Below are 22,259 nucleotides of genomic sequence, written 5' to 3' on the forward strand. Positions count from 1 at the left end.
GGTCAAAGTAGAACAAACATTCGAAAATCCTTTGACATAGCTGGTATTTAAAGAATAGCAATTGGCTAACATTTGTGGCTCTGTATGTTGAATATTTTGGCTCCCATCCTCTGGTATTCATTCTGAAAGATTTATAATCCTTTGGGGAGTGTGGTCAGTGACAAGAGTAGAACTAAATCCTGAAATGTGGAAAAACTAACTTTCCCTAATATAAAACTGTTCTAAAAAAATCTCTCAAGCCTATGAATATGTTTCCAGATTTTCAGAAAAAGCTGATGATTTACAGAATTTTTTTTTCTAAAAGGATCTAACTTCTTAATGATAAATGTAAATTTTCCATCCTTTGGCTTCAAAATTGGCTTAGAGATAACTCAGAAAAATATAACCTCTTACCTTTTGGGCATCTACTGCAATCACACGACTCTTTAAAAATGTTATGTCATTGGTTATGATGCATATGATGAAATAAAGCACAAAAGATAGAAATAATCTACAAGAGAAAAATTTAGGAGACCTCGAAATGAAATAGGAAACAATGACTGTGTCGAATGTGTAAGTAGAAAAATGCTACCAAAGAAAATACGATGCAAGAATAGCAGTCAAGAAGGTCCTTGATCATGAGCAACTGAGAATGCCAGGACAGGACATTCTCCTTCAGAGTTTGATGTGTGTGGGTGGACTCTCTTGGCCTGACTGAGGCATGACATGATTTTTGACATTTTCTCCCTTTCAAGTCACACTTGAGTCTGAAGCCACTGCCTAAGAACTCTTCTATCTGAAGCTCCTGGTTTGCATTTTTAAACTTTTAAAGTGGGAGCCCAGCTCTGCTCCTTCGGGTACCCCAGGGGAACTTTCTGGCTCCTTTTAACCCATTTAAATTCAGCAAAAGAGCCTTGTTAAATAATTCTCTCTCTTTCTCTCTCTCTCGGTCTCTCTCTTTTTTTTTTTTTTCCTTTTTTCTATATTATTTTCTTGAATTATGGTTAGCATTTAGATTCTTCTTTATGGTTTATTAAATATCTGCCTTCTCTTTTTCTAAAAGTAAGGCACCAGAAGTGCTAATGTGTGTGTTTGTGGGGGGGGGGTCCTATGCCCCCCAAACAAGGGAGATTATAAAATTGAAAGTAATAAGTGAAGGATTTACTATTTTATGTTTCAAAACCAACTGTAGGACAATTGGTGGTGTTAAAAATTTCTCTCAATATTGAGAAAAAGACATTAAAAGTTGTAAGAACAAAATTCACTATTTTCAATGTAAATAATAAAATGAAGGCTTATGCCATTCTCAATTTAATCTTGAATATAGAGGACAACCTGGGTTGCCCAGAAAGAAAATTAGTATGGAAAACAGACGTTGACAGTGGTCTCAGCACGGGATAGTGGTTTGTAACATTTTTAGAGATGTAGAGGGATTTTTCTGAAAGGGTTAAGAGGAAAGGCTGAAGTCTAAACCTCTCCATCTTTTTGATACTTGCCCTTTTATAATCCCACTTCAGCCTCTCATTTTAAAAGTAACACATTGTGTTGAACTCACGAGAGGATTTGCGTGTGTGCGTGTGTGATATGAAAGAGGGGGTTGGGCAGCTTGAATATAATTTCCATTTTTGTGCTAAGTGTATATATTATATCTATGAACATGTATATACAATAGATATAGCAATATAAAGTAATAATTAGCAAATGAGAATAAACATAATTTGTAGGTGTCTTTCCTCAAAAAGGAGAGAGAGATTTATTTGAGGCCATTCATACTATGTTTTGATTTTTTTTTAAGATTTTATTTATTTATTTGACAGAGAGAGAGAGCACAAGCACGGGGAGCAGCAGGGAGAGGGAGAAGCAGGCTCCCCACTGAGCAGGGGGCCCAGTGTGGGACTCGATCCCAGGACCCTGAGATCATGACCTGAGCTGAAGGCAGACGCTGAACCCACTGAGCCACCCAGGCGCCCCTGTACTATGTTTTGAGGTTGAGATCCATGGCCATCTTTCATGAGCACCTTTTACAAAAATAGTTTATTCTTAGCTCTGTTAGAAATATTGCTCTTGTGTCTTATGAACTATTTCAGAGCTTATATTGGAACTCTTATTTACCATCCAGTCTTAATAGCAGACGTAAGATGTGCTATGCTGTGTCCTTCAGAAGATTTGCAAAGCATTAATGATGGGTGGACATTGCTTAAGAATTCCTGCAATGAGTTCTGATTATAATTTCCTGGCAGGTCTGTTTCACTGATCAATCATTAATTTTTTTTTTAAATCTCCCAGATTGTTTTATCTTAAAGGAGCCATTCCCCACTACCCTTGACATCTGGTGATCAGCTAAGCAGACGTTGATTGCGTGATTCTCTTCATTGGGCCAGCATTGTGCTCACCATACTGAAGGCTTCTTTTTTTTGTCCTTTATCCACACACTGAGTCATCTGCAGTTCTTAGTGGAATCGCCTCCTCCTTCCCAACCCCATGGCTCTTCTCCCACTTACGCCCCCACCCCGGCAGGGATCATCATACCGCTTCCCTCATGGTTTCCCTTTCTCCAGGTTTCCCCTGTTCCAGACTGTTCTACATACATCTGTGAGAATCATTTCCAGACACGGTTTGGATTGCACAGTACTCTGTTCAAGAACTACAGGGACTGCCTGTTACCTCGACATAAAACTTACATTCCTCAGTGGATCTCTCAAGGCTTGCCCCTCGGCTCTCTTTAATGTACTAATACCGCCTAATGCCCTAGCTGTTTAAAGCAGACAGACCACCTTTAAATGTTGACTCTTAATTGGAATAACGTTTTATGATACTCTGTAAAGCTTTCTCATGCTTCAACTCTACATGATTCATTTGACAAATTATAACCCACTCAGAGAACTTAAAGTTAACGTACCATGTATGGGGAGACACATTTCCCAGTTCATGGATTCATAACCATGAAGTAAATATCTATGGAAACATGATCTTATTTAACCTTTCTGTGGCCTTGCACCTTTGTAGGGAGGAAATCAGATAGCTACAGTGATTGCATTGTGCTCAATGAAGGATTTCAACTTAGCGCAGGAGACCTGCCAGTTGGCAATCAGGGATGTCGGAGGCCTTGAAGTTTTGATAAATTTACTTGATACAGATGAAGTCAAATGTAAGGTGAGTGGCTTACCTTACATGGGTGACGAACCTCGTTCATACCTCCATGTGCTTCCCTTTTTACTGATACATATCTGTCACTTCTGCTTCGTTCTCGTCTTTGCCTGCTAGCCTCACTGATAACTTGCTCCTTCGGCTGTTCGCTGTTCTTCTCTTCATGGCTGTTCTTGTTTATCTTCTGGTTCTTTTCCATTAGTATGTGCTTCTTAAATGATGAATGTTTGTCGGCATAATTGAAGGAAAATGAGGCTATGGGTAACACCTGGGAATACAAAGTATTTCCTTAAAAAACTTCACTGGGGAAGGATTTGAGGCAGACTTGGAATTTTTAAAACTCCAGCACTGGTTATGCATTAAGCACTTATTTTCACCTCTAACTTCTATTTTCTCATTTAGATTGGTTCATTAAAAATCCTGAAGGAAATCAGTCATAATCCTCAAATCAGACGTAATATTGTTGACCTTGGGGGCTTACCAATTATGGTTAATATACTTGATTCTCCACATAAGAGTCTGAAATGCCTGGCAGCTGAGACAATCGCAAATGTTGCCAAGTTTAGAAGAGCCCGGCGGGCAGTGAGACGCCACGGGGGCATCGCCAAACTGGTGAGTACCGCTGACATCGTCATCAGCACACCCCTTACCACCGAAATGTCAACTCCTTGTTGTCCTTCCTGGCCACTCCCGGACGTTAAATAACCATATGTGTGTTCTGGGAACCTTCTTTTTGTATACGTCCTCGAAAACTATTGTTGTATATTTACATTAGCAACTGGCCAGAAAACATGTCTGATCTTATTTTTCAAAGAAACGTACATTTAATAAAGAGATGTAATTTGCACCTACCGCATTGGTGGGGATACATTCGTGTGTGTGTGTGCAGTGTTAGTGAGGGGGTGGAGACCCCCCTGGAAAGCGCTCTGGTAGTCCATGCTCTCCGCCCTGGTGACCTCACCTTGAGGACTGCCCCCCAAGGAGACCGTCAGAGCTGTAGACACTTATTCATCTCATTGTTACTTATAAGGGTGACAACTGAAAACAGCATGTTTACAATATGAGAGCAGTAAAATCATATGAAGTATGTCTCTAGGAAACATGTAGAGTCAGCTATCAATATTGCATTTTTGAAGTCTATTTAGTAGCAAGGAATAAATGTATGTATAATATTATATAAAACTCTGACAAGATCAAAAACTGATTGACACCTATGATCCCAATTTTCAGAGACCTACCTCACAAGTATATAACAGCTTTTTTATAAAAACATGTGAAATAAATACACAAAATTGTTCACAGGGGTTTCCTCTGAAATAACTACCAATTTTTCTTCATATTTTCCCACATTTGCCAATTTGTTGTATTACTTTTATAATTTAAAACATGGTTATATCAAAAACTATCACTGAAAGAAATAAGTGAGTTTCTGCTCAATACTCATGTGAAGAAAATACAGTGCAATATGGAAGTGCATTTTCATCCACCTTCGGAAGGACCAGGTAGATCTTGTGTTCCTCCTACAGCTTTTACCATACTGGATGGTCTCCACTTCTGACTTTAAGCTCCTTAAGGTGAGAGACATGTCTTATTCATCTCAGTGTCATTTGCAGCACTTAGCCCAGTACCTTACACATATGAAGGGTTAATAAATATGTATTGAATCAATATGCATTTAATGGGAATGCATACACAGGGAAATGTGTTCAGAAATTAAGAGATTCTGTGTACGGATTTCCTTGACTTACCGTGGAGTTATATGTCCCAATAAACCCATTATAAGTTGAAAATATTGTAATTTGAAATGCATTTAATACACCTAATCTTCTGAACATCATAGATTAGCCTTGCCTGCCTTAAACATGCTCAGAATACTTCTATCTATAACCCTATAGTTGGGCAAAATCATCTAACACAAAGCCTATTTTATAATAAAGTACTGATATCTCCTGTAATCTATCAAATACTGCTCTGAAAGTGAAAACAGAAGAGCTATTTGGGTACAGAATGGTTGTAAGTATACCGGTCGTTTACCCTTGTGATGGTGTGGCTGACAGAGCTGAGGCTCGCTGTTGCTGCTACCAAGCATCACAAGAGTGTAACATACATATCACTAGATCGGAAGATCAAAATTCCAAGTAGGAGTTCTACTGAATGGATACCACTTCCACACCATGGTAAAGTTGAAAAATCGTAAGTTGAACCATCGTAAATTGGGGACTGTCTGAATTCGCTTGTAATCTATAGAGCACTATAGAATGTAATTATTTGCTTTGAAAATAAGACAGACATGACTGGATGGATGGATAAGTAGACGGTTAGCTATGTGATAAAACAAATATGATAATGTTAATTATAGAATCTAGGTGGTATATACATGATTTGCTGTATAATTACCATACAGTTCTTTCAGCCTTTGTGTATGTTTGAAATTTTTTCATAATGAAATGTTGGGGGAAAGGTAATTATTACTATGATTATCAGTATTCTGCTTAACTAATGAAGTCATACAGTAGGCTGATGTGGCTGTCTGCTGGAATTTCTCACATTAAATTATAAGAATGAATAATGTAACTTAAAACTAAACTTTATTTTTATGGGAGTCTTATATATCACATTCAGGGAACTAGAATTTGGACAATTGCACTTACTCAGTAAATTAAATAATGCCACACATTTTAATATAATCTTAAGTGATAGCTAAATTAGGAACAGGAAGTGCAGTGATGGATCAGGCATTAATAGACTTGTAATTGCTAGGTTGAGAACACATCTGGGAAAGATCAGGATTAGGGACGCATTTTTGGTTTGCTAACTATGTGAGGGTAGGTGACATACAGATATGAGTCCCCAGCCAAAACTGGAAATGAGGGAGATCACTCAGTGCAGAGCAGTGGGCCAGTTATGACATCAGAGCAAGGGAATGGAGGTCAGAATCAGAGCAGGTAAGAGGGCACTGGCCACAGTGGGGTTTGGGAGCTTAGATGGAGGTCAGTCTCTGAAGAGGCACACCCAGTAGAAACTTGGGCAGAAGACAGGAAGTCTGAGCAAGCAGGGAGAATGTATCCAGGCAAGAAAAGATTGTAAGATTCAGTGCTGTTACTCCTGTGGCCAGTTTCCACATTCCTCTGGATGTATGGTGTACTTGACCCTTTCACTGAAAACCATTTCAAACATTTCTTGAAATGTCAGGTACAAAAACGTAGGTGGCAGGAACATCAATGTAAATAAACATATGTCCCTGACTACGATGAATGCCCACCTGAGTGTCCACCTGACTTAAGGCAGTCCCACCAGCTTTCTCTCCCAGGAAATTGGAATTAGGAATCAGAGGCTTTACTTAGTCTGACTACTCTTTTCTAAACTCAGGGTTGGTGGTCATGATTATGTGGACATTGCATGGAATCTGGCCTGCAGAGAGAGAAGAATGGAGTAGACATGCATAGGATAAAGACAGCCCTGGGAGCCCTGGCTTCACTTCCTCTATGGAGCACCCTCACCTACTGCTATTTCTATATAAATTGCCTTTCCTTTAAGGTCTCCAGTGACTTTGGTTATTGCAAAGAAAAGAAAGGATCCTGGCAGCTATGCCATGTGGATTGGTTGGTTTCAATAGTACAGGGAGAGAGCCATATCCTCTGAAGAGGTCTCATGGTTTTAAGAATATACAGGCCATTCAGTTCTCGTTAGAAAGTTCTAATGGCTTTAGGGAGCCTAGTTTTCTGAGATACCAGGGCTGAAGATGTAGTATACAAATCTTCCTAATGTAAATGTTACAGCCATATTAATACAGTCTTGGTGAGATTAAATTTCTTGTGGAAAGAAAATATAAAGCCTCCCAAATCTGGAGGAAGGTATTTTGAAGGGTTTTGTTTCTTTGCTTTCATGGACTATGGTGTAGTATGAAAATTAATTCGTAAAAGTATTCTTATTTTTGATGGTGGTTAGCTTGGTAGCAGCCCTGTAGCTATTGCAGGATATGTTGTTTTATTTTAAAGATTCCCATGTACATCATATTTATCTATTCTTGTAGGTCACTCTACTCGACTGTGCACAGAATTCAGGAGAACTGGCTCAATCAAGTCTGTGTGATGCCAGAGACGTGGAGGTGGCTCGCTGTGGGGCGCTGGCATTATGGAGCTGCAGTAAGAGTTATATGAATAAAGAAGCCATTCGTAAAGCTGGGGGCATTCCTTTGTTGGCTGGCTTACTGAAGACTTCTCATGAGAACGTGCTAATTCCAGTGGTGGGGACACTGCAAGAATGCGCATCAGAGGTAGGCAAGCCAGCTCTGCTTCCCTTGCTTTCATTTATCTTAACTCTCTTTAGATGAAAAATAATTTTTAAGATTATTGTGACTGCTAAGGATTTTTTTTTTTGAGAAGTTGGCAGTCTTTTAGAAAGAGAAGATGAAACTAATAGAACATTAATTAAATTGGTACCTGGGTGATATATTTCTGAAAATGTTGACTAAATTCTCTTATTATATAGTTGTGTTAATCTTGGACTTTAGTGTTTATTAAGAGTTTGTTTGGCATAGTTATTCGTAAATGTAAATAGATACTTATATTCATGCATTATGCATGTAAATATTTAAATGTGTATTCCTAGGAAAGTTACCGAGCTGCAATCAAAGCAGAAAGGATAATTGAAAATCTGGTGAAGAACCTAAATAGTGAGAATGAACAACTGCAGGAACACTGTGCCATGGCCATCTACCAGGTATGGTGAACTCCCCAGACAGTTGTGGTGTTCTTCGGATGGTTAACGTGGTGTTTCTAAATGTGAGGTCTCATTCTCTGGGGTTAGGACTCAGGAATCTGCATTTTTAACAAGAACCCCCCGGGACTTTTCTGCACACACAGGTCTGAGAACCACTGTCCTGTGCTAATGACAGGTGCTTGTATATGTGAGAGAGAAACCTGCTCCAACATGTCTTGATTATTTACATTTCTGGAAGCCACTTATATATCTTAGTCTCCTCAAACAAGTTACTTAGTGTAAAATAGCTAACTATACATGGTGCCTTTACATTGCTTTTCAGTTACCCTATTCAAACATGGCGGTCTTGGGAAATTTATCTTCTGCCAAGACAAGATGGATGGATGAATGAGTGTGTGCTTTCATGTGTGTGTGTGTGTGTGTGTTCCTGTTTTATCTTTTTATTAATTTATTTTAATCTTCATTAACTTTTTGTGAGTTATGCATTTCATAGTATGCCAGAAAACAGAAGAAAAGATGGCCTTGACGAATTAGTAGATGGCTGGTTACTGACCACGCCAGCTTCTACCTATCAGAGAAATCAGTCGATTTCCTAGAGGAATGCATTTTAAAACATGCACGGTGAGGGTATGCCAAAATGACAGAGTCAGAGAAAGGGGTTCATGTGAGTAGAGGATTGTATTAATTTTCTAAGGCTGCCATAACAAAATACCACACACTGGGGGGGGCTTAAATAACAGAAATTTATTTCCTTATAGTTCTGGAGGTTACAAGTTTGAGATCAAGGTATTGACAGCATTGGTTCCTTCTGAGGACTCTCTCCTTGGCTTGTAGATGGCCATCTTTATGTTCACATGAAATTCTCCCTCTGTCTCCACATGTTCCTTTCTCTGTGTCCTAATATTTTCTTCTTCTAAGGACACCAGTCATATTGGATTAGAGCCCACCCCAGTGACCTTGTTTTACCTTAATTACCTCTTTAAAGACTTTATCTTTGAATATGGTTACATTCTGAGTTATGGGGGTTAGGACTTTGACATATATCAGTTTTAAGGGAACACAACTCAGTTCATAATGAGGACATATAGCCTTGACTTGCATATATGCCTCATATGAGTAACTATGAAGGATTGGTTGAAATAGTGATTAATTTTTTAAAAGTTGCAACTGAACCAGAACCGAAAGTCATAGATAGAAGATAAACATGGCAGGTGCCTTGTGGTGCATTCCAGTGAGGATTTCTTCTAGTGGCCCTCATGGATGATGCATGACATGCGTCTGTATCATGTGGCCTCAGAGACCAACTGTATGCCTCGGATGATAACATATCTATACTAAATTTATCATCTTTTTGCTCTGTAACCTGGGAAGGGTGATCAGCTGGGAACCTCTATGCAGTACTTATTTATTTCAAAGGATGACACAAATGTATGGATAAACATATGTGAACATAATGTCATTTGCTATTGATAAAACTCACTGCTCTGGGCATAGAAACTCTATTAGGGAAATGCTCATCTCTTAGCTTTTGGGGGTCACTGAAGATCGGACTGAAGCTTTATCACTCATCTATCTTCTCCACTGTATTTTCCCAAGACTGTGGGTTGCATGACTGCAGAAATCCTCCATCCACGCAGGTAGCATTCTAGGTCTCTTACCAACCTCTCTTTCTGTCTTGGTGGAAGCCCACACTACCTCAGAACGGCTTGGCAGAATTTCCAAGTATGTAGAAACTTCTAGACATTGCCAAAATCATGTAAGGGAAGAGAGACACTGTCAGATAGCTGCCAGTATAGAGAAGAATTATATTTTACTTGGAGGCCTCTTCAGAAAATGATACTCTCTGAGTTTCATAGTCACTAGCATGACAGCCTCTTTAGGAATCACTGAAAGCTTGGTATGCCTTCATCACTGACAGGCTCTGCTCTGACTTTTTGTGTAGTGTGCTGAAGACAAGGAAACCCGTGACCTGGTTAGACTGCACGGAGGACTTAAACCCCTGGCCAGTCTGCTCAATAACACTGACAATAAAGAACGGTTGGCCGCGGTTACGGGGGCAATATGGAAATGTTCCATCAGCAAAGAGAATGTGACCAAGTAAGAGAAGCCATTCAATATTCTGTGATAAAAATATGGCCATTGAGGAATAGCGGTATTCTTAGTGCGCAGAAACTACACTGTGTACACTGAGTCCTTCAACTAACATCTTCTCTCATTAAGATATAAATGTTTCTAAATAAAGTGTAGATGCATTTTAAAAAATGGCATTGAAACACATTCCTGTAATGTTATTTTAATAAAGAGTCGATCCTAATGCTATTCCTATAGTTTTCATACACGTATGTTCTAGACTAATTTGGCAGGATTAAGGTATTTTTAGAAATGCAAGACTTCTACTTCTCATCCCACCACCTGGCAATGGTTTTCTGTGCCTCACTCAGGACTAAGTACTAAGGGACTTGCTAATTAATCTATTTGTGTGAATGGGCTCTTTTGCTTACGGGTAGCCATATAAATGACGAGTATCTCCGATTTCCTGTAGAGACCTATGAAGGTGCAGGGATAAATCTTTAGAGATGGAAGTGGTTCCATTCCTTTTCCTTTTTTAAAGATAAACAAGATAAGTCAGCTAAATGCCAACTAATCAGTTAAAGAGCAGCCATTTTAAAATGATTTTATTGAATTTTAATGTATTTATAAACTTTATGACCATCTGATTTATTTCAATATTCAAATTTATTTCTTCATATACTTTTAGAGTTCTCATACTCTATGATGGATATTCTGAGGCAACTCTTCTTTGTCTCAGTGTGATGATTTTTTTTAAGATTTATTTATTTATTTTAGAGAGAGTATGCATGAGTGGGAGGAAGGCCAAAGGGGAGAGAGAGCAGACTCCCCACTGAGAGCAGAGCCCAATTCAAGATCAGGGCCCTGAGATCAGGACCTGAGCTGAAATCAAGAGTCGGATGCTCAATTGACTGAGCCACCCAGGCGCCCCTCAGTGTGATGATTTGAACAAGAAATTTACATGTCTTATTTAACATAAAATAGGCTTATTTTGTTTTGTTCATGTAAAATAGTCTCTGTGACATGGGGAAAACACCCATAGCGAATCACTGACACTCTGATTTGGTAGAAGTTGTAGTTGTCTTAAGGACTATACAGTATAGAGATTAAAGGTACATCAGCTGGATGTGGATGCCAGCTTCACTATTTATAAAGCTTCAAATTAGCTTTCTGAAAATAGGGATTGTGGTAGTACCTGCATCATAGGGTTTTTGTAAGGACTGGATGATCATATAGTTGGCATTTAGAAATTTTGTGCTATTAATATTATTAGCTAATTTTATACCAAAAGTAATACTGTTCTCCTCTTTCCCTCCCCCTCCCACCTCTTTTTCTTGTGATGAACTTAGGTTTCGGGAATACAAAGCCATTGAAACTTTGGTGGGACTTTTAACTGACCAGCCCGAAGAAGTGCTTGTGAATGTGGTCGGTGCATTGGGAGAATGTTGTCAGGAATATGAAAACCGAGTCATTGTCCAGAAATGTGGTGGCATTCAACCACTTGTGAACCTCCTCGTTGGAATAAACCAAGCTCTTCTTGTCAATGTCACAAAAGCAGTTGGTGCTTGTGCAGTAGATCCTGAAAGTATGATGTAAGTAGCCTAGCAACTGAAAGATTTTATTTGAGAATGTTAGGGGAAACGCTCAGGTCATCATAGAATAGTGTCATCACTTAGAATTGGCATGCACAAATGGTGAAAAAGTAAAATGGATTTACATGTAAATAACCACAAGGTTACTAGTCATGAGTTACAGAGCCAGATTGTTCCCTTGGATGAGCTAGAGGGCAGAGGCTGGGCATATTGGGAGGATTTAACATTCCCAGTAATTAATGTCCCACCCAGAAACCTTCATACAATTGACAAAATTTTTCTCTGCTTCCTAAGGAACTCTCTCTCTCTCTCTGAGACCTTAGGTAGTTTTAGGTAGCATTCCCATAGTATCCTTCTTGTTTTTCAGTTCAATTCAGCAAACATATTTTGAGTACCTAACAAGAACTGTGAACTGATGAGAGAGAAAGACAAAGGATTTTAAGCTGTGATCTTGGTCCTTAAGCAAATTCTTGTGTAATTAGGAAGAAAAGACTTAAATGTTATACAACTTAAGAACAATAGCAAGATGATATAGAGATTATATATACATATATAAGTATATATTTAAATAAATAAACATATTTGTGTATAAATATATTTATATGAAATATATGTGTGTGTGTGTGTGTGTGTGAAGTATATATACATATACTTCATATATATATGAAGTCCAGAAAGGGAAGAACCCATACGGGCCAAAGTTATTGTATGAGGGTTCTCCAGAGAACCAGAATCAACAGGATGAGAAAGGTGGGAGGCGTAGGGGGATAGATTTAAGGAATTGGCTCCCGTGATTGTGGAGGCTTGACAAGCCCCCCCCTTCTGATGCGGGAAGCTAGCAGAATGGAGACTCAGGAAAGAGCTGCAGTTTGAGGTCAAAGGCGGTCTGCTGGCAGAACTGCTTCTTGCTCAGAGGAAGTCAGCCTTTTTTCTATGAACGCCTTCAACTGATTAGATGAGGCCCACTAACATTATGGAGGATAATCTGCTATACTCAGAGTCTGCCAATTTAAATATCAATCCCATCCAAAAAGACACCTTCACAGAAATATGCAAAATAATGTTTGACCAGAGGTATCTGAGTGGTTCAGAGAGTTGACTATCCGATTCTTGATCTTGGCACAGGTCATGATCTAAGGATCGTGAGACTGAGCCCTACATCGGGTGGGCTCCATGCTGAGCATGGAGCCTGCTTAGGACTCTCGCTCTCCCTCCCTCTTCCTCTGGCCCTCCCTGCCCCACTGGCATGTGCTCTCTCTCTCTCAAAAAAAAAAAAAAAAAGTTTGACCAATATCTGGGCATCCCTTAAACCAGTCAAGTTGACACATAAACATTAACCATCACATGTCCACCCATGTCAACTTGGTACCCATTCATGCATCTCCTTAAACCATACTTAATCTCTATAGAAAGGTAATAACAAGGCCATATTCCTGCCTAACATTACACAACTATCCAGTGTACTACTGAAAATTCACTAACCCTTTTCCCAGATGAGGAAGCAAAGTTCTTAGATTATGTTTACTCTTCTCCTTGATATCCTGTTACTTAAATACTTTAATGTAAAGTTAGCCATACTTAAAAACTATGATATAAAGTTAATATATCTTGTGTTACATGGTAAGAGGATAAAAGAGGGAAGAAAAGATACACACAGACATATTCATAACAAAATAAGGAAGGAATTTTTTTTTAAGATTTTATTTATTTATTTGACAGAGAGAGACACAGCAAGAGAGGGAACACAAGCAGGGGGAGAGGCAGAGGGAGAAGCAGGCTTCCCACCGAGCAAGGAACCCCAATGCGGGGCTCGATCCCAGGACCCTGGGATCATGACCTGAGCCAAAGGCAGATGCCCAACAACTGAGCCACCCAGGCGCCCCTAAGGAAGGAATATTCATGACAATTACAATACTCATTCTGGAACTGGTCATGTGGTCATAGCTGGTATTTACAACTACCTTCTTTCATTACCCATTCCATATTCCCTTTGCTCTCGGCAAGCACTTTAGCTGGTTGTTGTTCTTTACCTGGTGGGGTAACCCAAACCTTCATTCCTGAGGGTCTGGGCCATTAGTAGCCCTGCCTAGATTGGTTGTTGTAGTTTTCCATCAACTGTAATCACAGGGCATGGTAATACTTAAGAGATGCCCTAAGGGATCTCTTGTTTTCCAGATATAGTCTTCTTTACCTCTATTGTGGAGTAGCAGTCCAATTTCCCCTTGATAATTGGGATCAGTCACCCCAGCCAACACAGTAACTCCCTCTGTTGCTTGTTGGTTTAGAGGCATAGGGAGGCCAAAGTGGCTGGGAGGCAGATTTAACTTTCAGTTCAGAATCATTGTTGAGTCTCCTGGTGGAAGCATTCCCCACTTTGAACTAAGACCTCTAAACCAGCAAAGTGTAAGGTCACAGGAACAGGAAGCAAAAACATTTGCTAGTGGGTCACTAGGGGTAATAGTGAGCAGTAGGCACCACTCTCATTTCCATCCCCCAATTCCTGGACCCATGAATCCTGGCTATGTAAGAAATAACACCACATTATTGGGCACCAGACAGCTCTATTGGCTAGTCCTATAGACTCCCAGAGGTCTGACAACCTTCCTTCATTTCATCCTATTTCTGTCCCCTTCAGTCCAAGATAGCAGTGTTTCTTGAGATGGTCGATTGGATCCATGAGTCACACCTGTAATCTTTTTATCATACGATTCTCCTATATATCTCCTGAATCATTTCATTCTGATTCACACATTCATTCAACTCTTCACTGTGTGTGACCAGGCACTCAGGGCTGCTGTGTATGGATATATCCTGCACAACTCTAGGGAGCACCATTCCCACAGACATATACCCAGTGTCATACATTATGGGGCCATACATACAACCCTGCTGAAATGTATAACTTCCTATCTATTTCACCATTTGATTGATACGGGAAGCTTATACCTGATGCCAATAGTCTCTGGTCATGCCTTCTTCCATCTGCCTACTCTCCCGGAATTTGTGACTCATTTGTATTCAGCCAGGTCCTCTTCCTTCACAGGAAGGCTGCAACTCTAAGACAGCCCTGGAGCTCTGTTAATGTGAGTCTCATCTCACCACATGTCTGGGACACAAGTACTAAAGCCTCTGTAATGCTCTTTGGATTTGGTTACTGGAGCCTTAGGCTCAGGTGTTTCAGACACCAAGGACTACTAGTTGTACTCATGATAACTTCAAGGGAAGAGCATCCCCTGGGCCTATAAAACAGTTTTCTGATGTATTCGTCTTTCTGAAAAAACACATGGTGTTCATTAGCACATGATAAACACTTGTCAGAAATGGCTTTATGTATTTCTTTTGATCTTCGGCCCTTGTCTACTTTTTGTCTACTCACGTCTGCCAACTACACCAACTGCCTCTGAACTAACTTTTTTTGAATGCATCCTCCTGCTCTTGACCTTCAGTTGAGCTTCTGTCACCTTTTACCTGGACTATTGAAGCAGGCTCTGTTTGGTCTCATCTCATAGTTCTCCCCTTCCATATCTTTTCTGCGCAGCATTGAAATTTATTCTTCTAAACTGTAGATATGATAGGGTTGTTTTCTAAAGAACCATCCATGACCTCTCAAGCTTTAAAAAACAAACCTAAGTTCCTTAGCCTGGTATTCAAAGCATTTGCCTCTTGACCCCATTCTACTTCTCGAGCTTCATCTTTTCCTTGCACATGTTAAATATCTAAAGTTATATTGTTTATTCCTTATTCATTGAACAAATATTTATCAAGCATCTTTTGTGCTAGCCACTGAAAGTATAGTGTACCCACAGCAAAGTTCCTGCTTTCTTGGAACTCACATTCCGTTGTGTATGTGGAACACAGACTATAAACTCTTAAATAAAATGATTTCAGATAGTGCTAAATGGTATAAAGAAAACAGCATGATTGAATGAGCGGGAGGTGGTTACTTTAGCTACAGTGGAAAGAGAAAAGAGAAAGTGGAAGAGAGAATGGTAGCCTCTGGAAGGATAATATTTGAATCAAGACCTGAGAGATGAGAAGACAACCTGAGGGAAGAACGCACGGGACAAGGAGTAGCGAACACAAAAGCCCTGGGATGGGAGTGAGCTCTGCTTGAGAAGCTACCTTGAGGTTTGTTTGTTTTTTTATATACATTTCATATATATTTTATCATTGTCTGCCTTGTTAATAGCATATGATTTCTGTATCACCTGTGACTCATAAATCATCTTTTTATCTCTTGATGACTACTAATTTCTTTTTTTTTAAGTTTTTTATTTTACTTCCAGTATGGTTAACATACAGTGTTACATTAGTTTCAGGTGTACAATGTAGTGATTCAACACTTCCATACATCACCTTGTGCTCATCATGACAAGTGTCCTCCTTAATCCCCATCTCCTATTTCACCCATTCCCCCACCCACCTCCCCTCTGGTAGCCATCAGTTTGTTCTCTATAGTGAAGAGTCTGTTTCTTGGTTTGTCTCTCTCTCTTTTGTTTCTTAAATTCTACACATAAGTGAGGTCGTATGGTATTTTTCTCTAATTTCACTTAGCATTATATGCTCTAGCTCCATCAATGTCATTGCAAATGGCAAATTTTTATTGTTTTTATGGCTGAATAATATTCCGTTGTGTGTGTGTTTGTATTTGTGTGTGTGTGTGTGTATACCATTCCTTCTTTATCCATTCATCTATTGATGGACACTTAGGCTTATTCCAGTAGTTTGGCTATTGTAAATGATGTTGCAATAAACATAGAGGTGCATGTATCACTTTGAATTAGTGTTTTTGTATTTTGTGGGTAAATACCCAATAGTGCGATTCCTGGATCATAGGGCAGTTCTATTTTTAACTTTTTGAGGAACCTCCCTACTGTTTTGCAGAGTGGCTACACCAATTTGCATTCCCACTAACAGTGCAAGAGGGTTCCTTTTTCTCCACATCCTCACCAACACCTGTTGTTTCTCATGTTTCTGATTTTAGCCATTCTGGCAGGTATGAGATGATCTCTCACTGTGGTTTTGATTTGTATTTCCCTGATGCCAAGTGATGTTGAGCATCTTTTCATGTGTCTGTTGGCCATCTATATATGTCTTCTTTAGAGAAATATCTGTTCATATCTTCTGCCTATTGTTAAATTGGGTTATTTTATTTATTTATTTTTGGCTGTTGAGTTGTATAAATTCTCTCTCTACATATATATACACACACATATATATAATTATGTTCAATTAGAAAGCATATAGTACATCATTAGTTTTTGATGTAGTGTTCAATGATTCATTAGTTGCGTATAACACCCAGTGCTCATCACAACACGTGCCCTCCTTAATGCCCGTCACCTGGTTACCCCATCCTCCCATCCCCCTCTCTTCTGTAACCCTCAGTTTGGTTCATGGAGTCCAGAGTCTCTCTCATGGTTTGTCTCCCTCTCTGATTTCTTCCCATTCAGGTTTCCCTTCCTTCCCCTGTGGTCCTCCACGCTATTTCTTATATTCCACAAATGAGTGAGACCATATGATAATTGTCTTTCTCTGCTTGACTTATTTCGCTCAGCATAATCCCCTCCAGTAACATCCATGTCAATGCAAATGATGGGTATTCATCCTTTCTGATGACTGAGTAATATTCCATTGTATATATGGACCACATCTTCTTTACTAACCGTTTATTGGATATGTCATTTGTAAATATCTTCTCCCATTCGGTAGGTTGCCTTTTAGTTTTGTTAATTGTTTCCTTTGCTGTGCAAAAGCTTTTTATTTTGACGAAGTCCCAATAGTTTATTTTTGCTTTTATTTCCCTTGCGTCAGGAGACATATTTAGAAAATGTTGCTATGGCTGATGTCAGAAATTACCGCCTGCACTCTCTTCAAGGATTTTTATGGTTTCAGGTCTCACATTTAGGTTTTTTCATACATTTGAGTTTACTTTTGTGTATAGTGTAAGAAAGTGGTCCAGTTTCATCCTTTTGCATGTAGCTGTCCAGTTTTTCCAACACCACTTGTTGAAGAGACTGTGTTTTTCCCATTGCATATTCTTTCCTCCTTTGTCAAAGACTAATTGAACACAAAATTGTGGGTTTATTTCTGGGTTTTCTATTCTGTTCCTATTATAATAATAAATATATCGAATTTCATCTACATAGATTAGAATTCATTCTTACAAAGCCCCATCTTCTATTCTGTGTATTTCAGATTTAATGATTTCCACATAAGTCATTACCAGGTTATCTAGTTGACACCTAAAAATTACTTCTAAATATCATCATTACATTACTTTCACAACAGGCCTTCAAACCCTTCTTAATATAACTATAAATTGTTATATTTATTGATTTTTCAGTTGAACCCATTCAAGAAAAAGCTAGAGAAAACAGCTACGTGCTTTTCTTATTCTGAATCTTAACGTAGGTTTTGAAGCAACAAAATATAATGAGAAAACAACTCAGTAATAAACAAAAGGCCTCAAGGACCTTTTGACATTCTAAAATGTTAGAGTAGATGATGAAATGACAGTAAATAAACATTTATTTGTAAATACACGGAACTAGTTTGAATAATTTTATGAAACATTTTACTTCTGGTTCATAATATGAAAACTACAATAAAGAAGAAAAGTAGGAAAAAAGTATGTCCTCTCAAACAAGGAAATGTCCACAGTTCCAAATCTTAAATGTGAAACACACTTGCAGAATGTAGGTAAATTATTGACCTGCGTGTCATGCTGACACGTTATGCTGACAGCTAACACATACCGCTTCATATCTTGAGATTTCCCCCCAAATAAGTGTCATGGTCATGAAATGCATAGCCAACATTTTTCTTTTTTCTTCATGGCAGAGACCAGGGGAGTGAATAGGCCTTGGAAGAAGTGAGGAATTTCCCATCAGAGACCTAGTTTTGCATTATAAAACACCAGAGCCTAAGGAAAAGTCGTATGGACATGTCATTTTATATTGTCTACAACAGTCTTCTAGCCCAAGGAGACTGCTAGACACCCTTTGGAGTGAAAAGGATACTAGAGATGATGATTGCTGGATTGCAACACAATGAAGCTATAAATTTTTAGAGATTTGGAGTAAGCCGGATTGACTGTTTGAATGCTCAAAACTGAATGGAAGAGATGTGTTCACAAGGCAAAGAGAATTGCAGATTTTTGTAGGATTGTTTTTGAGGTAATTCCATCATAAAAGGAAACAGATAGATTCAGACAAATAATTTCCCCACAATCACAAGGCTATTAAGATAGTATACTCCCTCTTAATAAAAGAGCCAAAAGAAATCACATCAAATTTTTAAAAAGACTTTATAAGATAACTTAAATTGTTGTGACAAGCTAGTAGCCAGAACTCAGAAGAGAAATAAAAAAATTATTGAACTTAAAGCCTGAATAGATGCAAGAAAAGTATGATAGACACAATCGAAAACACAGGCATGTGGTATATAGGAAATGTAAAATGAAATGAAGAGTATATTAAAATTACAATAGGAAGTGGTAAATATGGAACCCAAGGAGACCCAACTTAAACGTAATGGGTATTCCTTAAGAAGAGGTTGGAACCAATGGAATATGATCTGAATTAAAGATAACAATAGAAGAAAAGTTTTTGTGTGAATCTGTAGGTCAAAAGACCCCAAAAGACCCTAGCAATATTGATACAGAATGGCCAACAGAAATGCATCCTGATAAATCTATTTGCATTTCAAAAGGAAAGGAAAAAGTAAGTATATCTAGGCAAAAGAACAAACCATGAGGACAGAATGTCTTCACACTTCTCCACAACTTTTTTTAAGGTCAAAAAACATTGATTTGGAGGATCAAATCCCTCAGATTAACATTCTGAGGTAGAAAAAATATTACCCAAGAATTTCACATCCAGCCAAGTTGTTCTTCAAGTATGAAGGTAGTAGCACATTCTCAATCATGTAAGGACTTAGTGAATACAGTACTAACTCTTGGTGAAAACACTGCTGATTACAGAAAGTCAATCAAGAAATTACTCAAAGTATTTCAAAACAGCAAAATATGGCTAAAAGGTATCAGTGGAGACCATTGAATTTATTTAGACATTATACTAAGAAAATAATGCAGGAGTTTTCATTAGGGGAATCCTCTAAATTTTATAGATACTACTAATAATAATTTAATAATACAACTGACAAAAATAAAAACAAATTAAATCCAAGGTGGGTGAGTCAGTGTGCAAATTTTATCATCTTTCACATAAATGGATCAGTACATACTGTATACAAAATCCTTTTATCTGTTTGTTTATCATCTATCCATCCATTTTTCTGCCTCTCTTACCTATCCATCCTGTTATCTAGCTTTGAGCATAAAGAAATATCCAGAATCATTTACCTTAGTTATCAATGATTATTATTTCTGAATGGCAGGATTTAGGATCATTTCTTATTTTCTTCTTTGTATTTTTCTAGGCAGTCTATATGATGAATATGTATCATCTTTACAAAATCAAAGTTCTTGTTTAATACCTTGCAAAATCCCCTTTCATTCTGTATGTTATAATGATTAACAGCATAGATTCCAGGGGCGCCTGTGTGGCTCGGTCAGTTAGGTGTCTGACCCTTAGTTTTGGCTCAGGTCATGATCTCAGGGTCCTGAGATCGAGCCCTGCGTAGACCTCCCATGCTAAGCACAGAATCTGCTTGAGATTCTTTCTCTCCATCTCCCTCTGCCCCTCCCCCCTCAAATAAATAAATAAATCTTTAAAAAATAAAAAAGAGCATTGATTCTGGAACCACTGCTTGGATGCCAGTCTTACCACTTACCAACTATTTCCTTTTATTAAACTACTTGGTGCCTTGGTTACCACATACATAAAATGGGAATGGTAAGGGTACCTATCTCATTGGGTTGTTGTAATGATTATGTGAATTAATATGTGTAAAGTACTTGATACATAATAAGTGCTGGGTAAATGTTGGTCAGTATTGTTCATGTAGCAGTAGTTTTGATTAATAACAATTTAAAATGGTAATATGTAAACAGAAAATTAAAGTTAGACTGTCTAGCATCTGTACTCATCTATAGATGAGTTCCTTATTTCTGTGTTTCTTTTGCATCAAATTAATCATGTTATTTAATTTGCTATAAATTGAGAACAAGTGGCCCCTAAATGGTGAATAACTCACTTTAAATTCTCATCTGCAATTAGGAGCTTGGAGGGTGTGGCATTGACATATTTACATGTTTACATAGGCAATTATAATTCAAGCTTTTGCATCATGGTAATACATTTGTTGTTTTGTTTTAAAGTTGATCAAAGGTTACTGAAGGGTTTTAAGTATAACTTGAGACAGAGGAACATGTTAAGGGATCATTGCAGGCCAGACGTGAAGATGGCTTAAACTAAGCCAGTGGAATATAATATAATAAAGAATAAGGAAAGTGACAGATTAAAGAGAAATAAAGGGAAAGGATGAATAAAACCAGGGGAGTGATTGAACATGAGTTATAAAGAAGAAGGAGGAGTGCCACTTGATATTTAGGTTGGTTTCTTTTCTTTTTTTAATTGAATAAATTTGCTGTGTCATATTGTGTAAGTATAAGGTGTACAGTATGTTACTTTGAGATCATATGCATATTTAGGTATCTGACTTTGGCAACTAGATGGATAATGGTACCACTTACTGATAGAGGGAATATAGGTGCAGGGCTAGTGAAGGAAAAATGAACTTCACTAGGGGAGAAATGTCATCATTATAGTGCCTAATGCAGTTCCAGACTCAAGGTAGGCACCAACCAACATTTATTACATAATGAATGGATGGTGAATTCAGTTATGTTTGGGTGGACATTGAGGTTCCCATGACATGTTCACACGGTGACAGCAACCAGTCAATTGGATATTCGTGTCTAAAGCTCAGGAGAGAGATGCAGGTTAGACACAATATTTGGTCAATGAAGTCTGGCTGCACGTGAGAGATCGTGAGGAAGGGAAAGCAGAGTGAACGGAAGCCTATGGAACCCAATCTTTCAGGGAGAAGGAATGTACCAAAGTACCGATAAAGAAACTGAGAAGGATCAGCCAGAGTTGTGAGGGAAAGTAAATGAGTTACTGAAAAAACAAAGGGAAGAGAGCATTTAAAAGAGAAAAAGTGTTCAAGATTGTCAAATTCTCTGAGAAGCCCTCAGAAGAAAAGACAAAATTGTCCTTTCTTGTGGAACAAGGTCGTCGGTGGATCCTTTTGTACTTGTAAATACGGTTTTCCCACAAATGTTTTTATAAATGTACTAAGGCAGTTTCAGAAAACAGTATTTTGAGTTTGGTAAGAATCCAAACAGCATTGCTCTTGGCATCATATTTCAGACATGGCTGTTCTTGCTAGATTTGTAGGATTTATTGCATCTTTGAGCTTTCCGTTAAATGGTAAGGAAATGACAAACAAATACCTCTCCCCCATTAAGTCTTATATAATTCATAGGTTAGGAACTTATTTTAACGACTAGCAGTTTTATGTTTCAGTAATTTGTCTGTGGTTGTGGCTAAGACTTAGGTCACATAGCGGGATAAACATATACTCACAGCACAGTTTTATTAACTCCGTACAATAGAATGCATAACCAGTTCTTCTCCCTTATATGTATATTTAATAAGAATCAGAAATGTCTTAATAATAACAGTTTAGCTACTGAATCAAAAATGATATTTGAGAAACCAATGATTTCATAAAGCTCTATTGACTTTTTTCAATACTTCAGATGACTGCTTCTAGAAACTC

General features: G+C 38.3%; 1 protein-coding gene across 2 annotated transcripts in view; it reads left to right on the plus strand.

Moving 5' to 3' along the window:
* ODAD2 (outer dynein arm docking complex subunit 2) overlaps positions 1-22,259 on the plus strand; it is a 177,785-nt gene that overhangs the window by 43,409 nt on the left and 112,117 nt on the right. For both annotated transcript variants that reach the window (XM_021686526.1, XM_021686525.1), the window contains 6 exons: positions 2,986-3,132; positions 3,529-3,738; positions 7,160-7,402; positions 7,738-7,848; positions 9,791-9,945; positions 11,268-11,510. In XM_021686526.1, the coding sequence (XP_021542201.1) occupies positions 2,986-3,132; positions 3,529-3,738; positions 7,160-7,402; positions 7,738-7,848; positions 9,791-9,945; positions 11,268-11,510 (1,109 nt within the window). The remainder of the gene's footprint in view (positions 1-2,985; positions 3,133-3,528; positions 3,739-7,159; positions 7,403-7,737; positions 7,849-9,790; positions 9,946-11,267; positions 11,511-22,259) is intronic.

Source organism: Neomonachus schauinslandi, chromosome 5, assembly GCF_002201575.2.
Source record: "Neomonachus schauinslandi chromosome 5, ASM220157v2, whole genome shotgun sequence".
Taxonomy (NCBI): domain Eukaryota; kingdom Metazoa; phylum Chordata; class Mammalia; order Carnivora; family Phocidae; genus Neomonachus; species Neomonachus schauinslandi.